The sequence below is a fragment of the Monocercomonoides exilis genome (genome assembly GCF_001643675.1).
Source record: "Monocercomonoides exilis strain PA203 chromosome Unknown scaffold21-1407046, whole genome shotgun sequence".
NCBI lineage: Eukaryota > Preaxostyla > Oxymonadida > Polymastigidae > Monocercomonoides > Monocercomonoides exilis.
The window spans coordinates 1,025,166-1,035,809 of NW_027150566.1; the positions used below are offsets into that span (position 1 = coordinate 1,025,166).

Below are 10,644 nucleotides of genomic sequence, written 5' to 3' on the forward strand. Positions count from 1 at the left end.
AGAAGAGAGCAAAAGAAGATGTTTCATTCAGCTCAAAAATGGAAAGATTTAGCTGTCACGCTCGTCTTAATATTCACATAAGCTTCTATGTTTGTAACTTGCTACTAAATAATCGAACCTTGTTTTAACCAATGAAACAGATACTTGAAAAGATGATCAATGAAGAATAAAGTATCTTACTTGTTTTCGAAACATCTTTGAAAAGAATTAACTGTAAATATAATAATTGCTTTTTTTTTTTTTTTTTTTTTTTTTTTTTTTTTTTTTTTTTTTTCGTTAAACTGAAAAAATAATATGGGATATTGTGAAATGATCAACAAATTTGGGGAGAAATTTTCATTTTCAGACAATCGTTCCACCCACAATATAAGATTTTTCCATATTTTGTTTTCGTAAAGAAAATTTATTTTTATTAATTTTATTTATAATTATTTTTTTTTTAATCTTAGTTTTTATTTTTATTTTTCATTTTAGAATAATTATTGCCATATCCCAATTCACTTTTATATCAACAAAATCTCAATTAACAAATGAAAGTCTACCTGGGAGGTCATATCTGAACCCAAATCCTGCAAGTTTTCATGATTTATAATAAAATCATAAAAACAGGACGGATATGACCTTGCCCTCAATAATTTTTCATATTACATTGGGTAAGCTTAGACTTTCATTTATTTATTATTTGATTATTTTTTTTGCTGAAATTTTAATTTAAAATATTATTGAAATAAAAAACATTAGAAGATAATGACATCCTTGGAGAAATCAATTCTTCTTCAGAGCTGCTAAAATTTTGTTGAAAAAGAATAGGTGAATTAACAGAAAAAAACGACATACCTGAATTGTCAGTTGATGAATTTGAATTAAAAATATTTCTTGAATGAAAATTGTTATATGAAAAAGAGTTATTTGAATTGGAAGAAAAAGAATTATTACTTAAAGAATTATTAAAACACATGTTTTGTTCATCAATATTATTTTTATCATTTATCAAAGATAATCTTTCTTTAATCATTTTTCTCACTCCTTTTCCAATCATTCCTCGATTACCTCCAGCAATGTCAATCTTCGAAGTTCTATTGAAATATTTTCTATCCTTTTTATCTTTTCTAACCCTTTCTGCGAATGAAAGTTGAAGGCATTTCGATGTTATCATATTACTTAAAGGAGATCCATAGAGTTTTTCATTTTCCTTGAAAAAATGAAAATATTTTTTCATTCCTTTCACGGCTAATTCTCCCCACATGAAACAGTTTCCAGGCTGATATCTGAACAAACACATGAATTCAAACGATTCAAATGAAATAACACACTGATAATCAGAAAATTTTAGAAAAAAACATGAATGACAGACTTTAAGAAATAATGCCTTGTTGAATTATTTACGTCGAGGGAGTTATCTTCAGATATCGCATTGCTTTGATCATTCTCTCTGAACGGTGTTCTTGTTTGTAGAACATGTGAATTTGTTGAACAAGGAAGATATATTGTTGAAGAATCATCCTCATCTCCAAATAAATATGAGTTGCATTTGCCACAGAAAAAATCGATCAAGTCATAAATTGTTATCAATTCACGATTTCCAAGATGATTATTCAATAAGTTTGTCAGAAATCCGAATTCGCTATCGCACTCATTCTTGACGTGGTGCTCTGCAAAAAATGAGTGCGAACATCTTTTCCCCGCAAACAACGGTGATGCCGAATAAAATATGTAATGCATAACACGAGCGTTGCGAAAGTGAGGTCCATTGTCGCTGAAGAAATGAAAAGAATTCACATTAAAAAAAATATCACAACGAGGCAATTTATTCAAACATTCACAAACGAATTTATAATCATGCGTTAAAACATCAGAAAAAAAATTAAACACTTTTTTTTTTAAATAACAATTATTATCAATACTAAATACTACAAAGCACAAATGAGAAATATGCTTTTTCTCATAAAAATTTTGTCCAGTTTCGCGATTTGTAATCGGCAAGCTCCAGTTTTCCTTAAAATCCATAAGGATCATAGCTTCACATCTTTTCAGATTATCTTTCATACAGTGAAAATACTCTCGTTGATTTTCTGCCATTTTTTTGTGCTCTTGGATAAGATTCAGCTCATTCTCTTCAGATTCATATAATCTCATCGATTTCTTCTCCATCTCAATCATTTTTCTCTTTAAATACTCTCCCTTCTCGCAGACCTCACAAAGATCTGTTCTTCTCTTTGTTTTTCTGAAATTCCTTGTTTTTCGACAGAAAGTTAAATATGACATTTTCAGTCCAGTCTCTTGTAATAATTGACGATGCAGCTCTTTCTTCGTTTTTTCAATGATTCGTTTTTCTCCTATAGAGAAAATCTTTTCATTTTTAAAACTACTAGAGCTATTTGTACTTCCATTCTGTGTTCTGGACTCATTCAGTGCTTCTTTATGAATAACAGCATTTGCATTTGATGACGCTTCTTGGCTAATCTGGATTTTATCTCCTTTTTTTTCATTTTTCATTGATTTATTTTTTTTGATGTTTGTCTTTTCTTTTTTTGAGGGTTGAAGAGTTCTTTTAGAAGTCTCAATGAGACGACAATATGTACCGGTGTAATGATCAGAGATGTTTTCATCTGTCCTATTATGATAATTCGTTTCAGAATCGTCTATAATAGATGTATTAACAGAATCGATCGCATCACTTGGAGAATTGATGGAGAAGTTGCTTTGTGTAGATATATTTTTAGATGAAGCTATTCAAACACAATATGTGATGATCAACAAAACAAACAAACACAAAAATATCATTAAAAGCATTTTCATCATGAATACATTAATGTGAATTAGCTCGAAAAACCTCTTTTTTTTCTTCTCCCGTTGCTCGAGCTGCAGGAACTATGACTATTCAGCCAACGTTCGGCAATTTCAAATTGAGAATTATCTGTTTCATTAATATTTTTCAGAAAACACATACAAAAAAACATAAAGCTAATAAACAAACCCTGCTTTTTAAGCTCTGTTGCTTTTGTTGGAGGTTTTGTTTTGGTGTCTTTTGCTTTTTCGCGTGAGTAATAGTTTTCTCCGCGAGTTAATTCCCAACCGTTATCTTTGAGTTCTTTTAAAGATATATCAGAAGATAGCGCCGACAGAAGGGATACACCGTCTTTTTTTGACAAAGACTTTGAATATGTAGCAAGGTTCTGAAGTATTTTGTTGAATTTCTCTACTAACAAAGAATATATTGCAAACAGCAATTGACAAAGAAGATAATAATCATAGTAAATTATTCATATGTTATCGAAAATTAAACATACCAGCGCAATTAACCTCCAACACTTTCCGGAAGGATTCACCAAATTTGGAGCGGAAAACAAAATATTCAAAACCTCCCTTCGGATCCTCAGGTGATGCATGAAATATCGTATCTGCAATAGTTGATGCAATTCGACTTGATGCCGCTTTTGATTTGTTATTAAACATTTTTATAAACTATCTGATCACAGACTAATTATTAAAACTGTACAAAAAATTCAGGATTGGAAAAACGACAAAATGATTAAATCTCATAATATTAAAAATGAACAGAAATATCTATTTGATGACAATAAACGGTCAATAATTGATTCGAATGCAATAATAAATACAAATGATATTCTTTTGTATTTTTTCTTGCATTTGCTGAAAACCAATTGAAATCAATGTTAATTTCATCAGTTTCGATTATCTTTCAGTTAACATTTCGATATTCTTCATGAAGGAGGGAGACATATTTATATTTATTTGCTATGATTTAACAAGAAGAACAAGAGATCATTACTGGATAAGTTTTTATCGAAGGAGAAGACATAGGAGCGAATGATAGAAGCAATCACTTCAACTTGTCGCCCAAGTTGGAAGCAATTGTCGCAGGCAAAAGAGGAGCAGAAGATCAGGATTTTGCAGAAGGAGAAGGAAAGAGAAGAGCAATATGAGAGAGAAAGAGAAGTTGGTGATATGTACAACCTCACTCCAATGAAGTCCGCAACGAAACGAACATCAAGAAAGAACAAAGGTGATGTGGAGTAACTGAGTGAGTGGCAAAGAAGCGTTAAAGGAGGAAGAAGGATGGCTCACGGCAACGATATAAGTGGAGTAATTTGATCTCTAACTTCCTTGTTGAATTCTTCTTTCAGCTCATTTTATGGCCTGGTTCGGTTTCTGTTTCCGTTCTTTTGTATTCTCAACAGGGATTGGCGTTGCAGGTGTCGTGCAACACCAGGAAATTTGGTGCGTTCAATAGCTAAATCTTACAGGAGCAATAATAAAGCAAAGCAGCGCAGTTCGTTTGTTTCATTTGAGAATGCAAGAGCCAAATGAAGGAGGAAGAGGGCATTAATGGAAGATATCGCTATAGAAAGAGAAGTTTGATGGGTTGAATAAACTGCAGGATTTTGATGAATACAATTTGTTAGAAGGGATGAAGAGTTTTCTAGGCGAGGAAGATGAGGAATGGGAATGAAATAACCATTGGAGGGAGTCAGGTCAGAAGATATTTTTTATATGTCTTACAAAAGCAGCTCGACTTACAGAGAATCTGAATAGCACTGAGCTTCTTTTTTCAAGAATTTATATCTGTTTCTGCCTCCGCTCAGTGCAAACAAAAATAGAGAAATTTCTTCAGTTTCCACTTATTCTTCTTCTTCTTCTTCTTCTTCTCGTAGAATTTCTCCATATCCATCATCACCTTCATAATCTTCTTCTCCTTCATCATCATCATCTTCTTTCTCTTCTTCTTTTTCTTCTTTTGCTTCTTCTTCGTCTAATACTTATTCTTTTTCTTTTCCAACTTTTTCCACCTGGACGCTTTCCACAGACAAATCTGTGGATGATCCCGAACCAGCGAGCACAAGTGTTGCCTAACAGTATCTGATGAACACGATCTTAATAACGGAGATCCAACCAAATATAATTATGGGAATGTGTTTTTGTTACGAAAAATTCAAAATGCTCACTCAATTTGCCTTCTATCCTGTTCTCTCCCCCTCTCCCCTCTCTCTTCCTTCCTCTCCCTTTTTCTTTCTCTCTCTATTTCTTTCTATTTCTCATTAACCAACTTTAACTGCACCTTCGCTGCATGCTTCTTCACAGCAACGCACTCAGGCTTTCAAAGCTGATGTCATCATCGAGCAGTTCAAAATGCAGATGTTGATGAAACACTTGCTCATAAATCCTCATTGTACGAACTGATGAATTTGTCTCCACACATTATGTGCATGTTAACTCTGCACTCTTCAGCAACAGGGAAGTGCAGCAACACCCACAGTCGCTCCAAGCATCACAAGATTTCAGTGGGCCTTTTGTAATGAAGGAGCTATGTGGAACACCCCATTCAGATCTGTCTTTCTAGCATCAGATGCAACATTTCCAGAGGTCTGTGCTTCAGTCTTTATCGTCTCCGCTGCAGAACGAGTCTTAAAATGGAATGAGCATTGTCTTTGTTGAAACATTCATAACGAAGCACAAATAACTAGCTTCTCAGACACTTATTATCTTTCATTTGTCCGATCGTTTTCGCTGAGATGGCTCACGAAATCGAAACAAAGGGCAAGATGTGAGGAAAGAAGAAGAAGAAGAAGGAAAACTGCAAAGGAATTTATTGGAATGGAAGAAGAAGAAGTGGGAGGAGGATGAGGAGAAGACGATGACGATGAGTGTGATGAATCAGAAATAAAAGAAGGAGAAAAAAAAAACATTGAAGTTCGAAGTGAAGAGTGAACAAATGTTGAAGAATGAGGATAACGAACAGATGGTGGAGCGGTTGTGCAAAGTGGAAAAGAAGGAGAGGAGAAGGAAGAAGAATAAGAAGAATGAAGTGGAGCAGGAGGAAGTGAAGATGAAGATGAAGAAAAGAAGATGAAGAAGGAGTTGAAGGAGTTGAAACAGACAAAATACAAGAATTTGAGAAAAAGACGATAAATGATTAAATAGTGATAGAGGAGAAGAAGAAGATGTAGAAAATGGCAAAGGAGAATGGAAAGACGAAGACGAAGATGAAGGAGAAGGAGAAGGAGAAGGATAATTCGATATAAGTTCCGAAGAAAAAACAGACTGCCTGAGAATTGAAGAAAAAGGATAATCAAACTGATGAGAAGCAGATGAAATGGATTGCACTGAGCAGTTTTCTGTTTGAGACAGCCTGTTTTTCTTTTCCGTCCCAAACGAAATAGTCCCTTCGCTTATCTCTCTTACAGTCCCAGACTTTTTCTTCGGGTTGATCATCTTGATTTCCGTACTTTTTCTCCATCTTCATCAGAATGCAGGCAATATGCGGGTTCTCTGCCATTACATTTTCTGTGCTTCTTCCGCGTGCTCCTCTGCCCCTTTTCGGCTATTCTGAAGTCAGTCTCAGTGTATTTGTTCAAAGCAGACTCCTCTCTGTCACAGCAACACCTCTCCATTCTGCTCCAGCAGCTCTTCTTCTCCTTCACATCGCTGCTCGATCTTCTGCCTGCCAAGCAGAAGAAAGCCATCCAATTCGTCCCTCTGTTCGCCTTCCTCGCGATGTCTGCCTTCTGTCTCCTGTTTGCTCTTGGCTGCTACTCCTTGCCAATTACCCTCAGCGCTGCCAGGACTTTCTTTCTCCTTCTCTGTCAAAGCAGTCGGGAAAGTGGACATATGCAGTGAAGTCGCTGTATTCTCTTGCTCCTCTGGATGGTAACAGTGCTTGTCAGGATGAGCTGCCTCCTGTTTCACGTGAAGCAGAAATGGCGTTGTTGACCTCTCTCATTTCTTGTCTGTATAATGCCCCATCTCCGTCTGCGTCTGCTTCTTTCTCCATTCTTATGATTTTGAAAGGAACGAAGCCGACTCCTCTTTTTGCTTCAGATTCATCCTTTTCCACAATTTCGCTTCCATCTATTCCAATTTCACCAGAAGATGCATTTTATTCGATCATTTCGCAGTCATTTTGTGATGTTCTTTTTTCTTCGACAAAAGCACCCAGCCACGTTGCTTCCATTTGTTCTCTCGCTTTGTCCTGATTTAATCCCATTCGTCACGATGTTGCTGAGTATAAGTCATATCCTTTGCTTTTGGAGAAGTTTTTGACACGGATTGAGATTGGCTGGCTGCTCCTCAAGTCAAGAGAGTTGCTGTGTTCACTAAACAGAGAGATGAATGAAAAGTGGATGGGGGTGTATTTATCTGTTGTGACACGCACAGTGACACAAGCATATTCATCATCATCATCATCATCATCATCATCATCTTCTTCTTCTTCTCCTTCTCCTCCTCTTTCTTCTTCCGAAATGACATCTTCCCCACTGCAAACAGCACAAGTCCATTCAGCACCATGAAACATCAAGTGTTATCAGCAGCAGTATTATTGTCGTGTCATTCTTCTGATCTGTTAAATGGAGAGAGACATACTCCACAAATTCATTTGCAGGAAGTGCTGAACAAGTATGTGAAGAACAAGAGCTCTCAGCAAAGGCAGATATCTCAGAGAGAGGGAAGACAGGGAGAAATAGGAGAAGTGACAGGGGAGCAGAAGTGTGCTTGAAGAGAAGAGACAAAAGCGAAGTGGCGTATAATGCTGGTGGTTTCAGTGTTGCAGTGGGAGAGGGTGGATAAATGAATTCGGTGATGTGTTGGTTTTGATGATAAAAATGTTTATGATGATGAAGAGAAAGAAGAAGACGAAGGAATAAAGATGATTATTTCCAAACAGATTATTATATTTCTTTTTCTGAAAAATCCTTCCTGAAAATTTTTTGAATTCGTAAATCTTTTTGTTTTAATGTTCTCATAGAGTTTTCCGTTTGTATGCATAAGTTATCCGAAAGCAGATATAATAATTATGCGTTAATATTTGCCGTTCATTTGAAATAAATGCCCATAGCATTGACAATTCTATGAAACTTCTATTCACATTCAACGCATCTAAATACAAAGGCAAAAATCATAATCACATCTTTTACATGTCTTTTTCTGTTATTTCTTTAAATATCACGCTTGATTTCAAAAATGAAAATATATTATAATTATGGACTCCATTACAAATATTTTTTTGTGTAATAATGTTATACACATTGTGATATGTGTGCAGAATAAGTTTGGAACAAAACACGATTTTTTTCATGAATTAAAAAATTTCGCCCCATTTGGGGTTAAATTTTTGCATTAATGAAAAATTCAACAATTTGTTCCAAATTTTTTCTTCATCGTATCATTAAAAGTCTAACTCTCCCATGCATAATAACAAAGAAATTAATGAAAATTTAAGAAAAATATTTGAAGTAATTGAACGGCACAAAATTCTTAATGCTAAAAATTTCGTCCCATATTGTGATTGGATAAAATTGGAATAAATAAAATTTTGAAAAAAAAAATATATTTCTTCGAATAATTAGTATTTGTTCCAAGAAACACCAGTTAATTGGAATGAAAATATTGATCTGAACAGAGATAGTCTTTTCTAATTGATTCCTCAACAAAAATTTTCCTTATCATTTTTGTCGATTTGAATTTCCTTAAAAATAAAAATCCTTCCACGTTTTATTAACATAAGAATTTTTCAAATATCATTCGTAGTGTTTTTCATTTTCAACATTTATGTTCCAAAGTTTCTTTCAGATTGTCAAGTCAGATTGTTATTTGGAACCAGTTTTTTATTAGATCCAAAAAGAATTTTTTTTTATGTTGCTTCAAATAAAAGCTTGTACGCAATGAGAATAATTTATAACGAACAATGTATTATTGTAATTTTTTTTATGCAAATTTTTATTTGAAAATTTCTATCAGTACAAAACACGAAGCTTGTTGATTCACCAAAAACTGAATGTTCATCTTTATTACAAATATTTTCTAATCTCTATCATCTCTATTTTTTGTTTTGAATTCAACTAACATCAAAATGCGTTTTTCTGAAGTGAATCATTCTCATGAAATCAGAGATATAGTATGTCAGCAATTGATCCATCTCGATAAGATCAGTCAATGACTCCCACTTTAAAGAACATCACTGAAAATCTAATCATGATAAACCCCTTAGAGTATCATCAATAACTCTCGATCTCTATCTAATTATCATTGCCTATTCCAACTAAAAAAAAAAGATGACAACAACCACCAGGTATTCATAAATCGATATATTAAATTGATCAAATCGAAATGGATCTGTAGCTGACATACCATATCTCTGAAATCGTTTTTCAATTCAAACAACACTTTCGTTTGAAAAAATCTTTCAAAAATAGAGTTCAACATTTGAAAGGCGATATTGTTAAATAGTTAAAAATGAGTTATAGAATGAAAAAGAACTTATTGAAGTGAAACAAATTATCAAAATGTTTGCTTGCTTTTTTGGAAATTGGAAACAATATATTAATCCACACAATTGAACACACATTTTCGAGAGTAGAAAAATTATGAATTCTATGTTAAAGAATGAGGCAAAAAATGTTTATCGCACAGAAGAAATCAAAAAATATACATAACGTTACCGATAAAGATGACATAAAAGGAGAAGTTTGATGAGAATCAATATGAATGGATGATAACATTTGTTTTGAAGACGAAACAAATGTTGAATGTTTGACAAAATGAGCTTATCCGATGATTTTTCTTTCTTCATTTTGTACTTCTGGATTTTGTGTTATTCGGATTTCTAACTCTCTTTAACTTTAGAAAAGAGATAACGATATTTGGTGTTTTAATTTCTTTATAAATTGAAGCCTTTTTTCATTGTGCATGGTTTTTATTTCTTCCTCTTCTTTACTCATTATTTTTTGATTATTCTTTGATATGTGTGATTATTTTTGAAATCTTATTTTTTCTTTCAAAATTTTCGATAAAAAAATTTCCCTTTAATAATGATTATGAAACATAAAAAAGAAATAATTTATTTAAAGGATTCTTTTTTTATGTTAATATTTTCAAACATCAAAATAAAAAACAATTATCTTTATCTTTTCTTTTAAATGTCTAAATTTTTTTGAAAAGTTCTTTTTGTTTAATTTTCAAATTTAATAAAATTTTCATATTTTCATCAATTTTTTGTTCCCACGTTTTAAACTTCTATAAAATGAAAATAAAAACATTGTTGAGGTTTTGATATCCAATTAAGGAAAGTTTAATCCGTGGAAACAGAAATTTGATCGAAATATTAAAATTTTATATTATTTGAAAATTAAACAAAAGGAACTTTTCAAAAAAATTTACCCAAATAAAAAATTGCTTTCCAGTGAAACGAATCATAGAAGAACAAACACCCAGAAAAAAGTTATGATTAAAAAATAAAATAAAATAAAATAAAATTAAAATAAAATGAAATGAAAATAAAAAAACACTCATATTTTCTTCGAAGAGTTTTCAGAAGAATTCAAAAGTTTTGAAGATCTGCATGACTCTGCTTTGTGCTTAGTAATAAGCTTCGGCAGTTGATATTTTTCGATTCAAATTGTTTCATTTGAGGACGAATTTTGACAAATTGTCTTTTGCTTCTTGAATTTGTTGTCAAAACTCTTTCAAAGTGGTGGCTTTCGAAGATAACTGTGAGATTGGCGGTGATGAATCCTCTGAGAATTTTGATGAATTTGAAGAATTTTGTTGTGATTGATTGCAAAATAATTTCTTTTGTTCTTTTTGGAAGTCTGTTGAATGAGGAAGAACCGATTCTTTTTCGGTTGT

At 32.9% G+C, this 10,644-nt stretch overlaps 2 protein-coding genes across 2 annotated transcripts; both read left to right on the plus strand.

Moving 5' to 3' along the window:
- Positions 1-3,831: 3,831 nt before the first annotated feature.
- MONOS_17548 (uncharacterized protein) lies at positions 3,832-4,041 on the plus strand (the record flags this gene model as incomplete). Its single annotated transcript, XM_067870478.1, has 1 exon — positions 3,832-4,041. One exon carries the CDS (start codon positions 3,832-3,834, stop codon positions 4,039-4,041), a length of 210 nt encoding a protein of 69 aa, XP_067727898.1.
- A 2,228-nt stretch (positions 4,042-6,269) lies between these two features.
- MONOS_1669 (uncharacterized protein) lies at positions 6,270-7,310 on the plus strand (the record flags this gene model as incomplete). Its single annotated transcript, XM_067869576.1, has 2 exons — positions 6,270-6,929; positions 7,032-7,310. 2 exons carry the CDS (start codon positions 6,270-6,272, stop codon positions 7,308-7,310), a joined length of 939 nt encoding a protein of 312 aa, XP_067727899.1.
- Between the last annotated feature and the right edge of the window lie 3,334 nt (positions 7,311-10,644).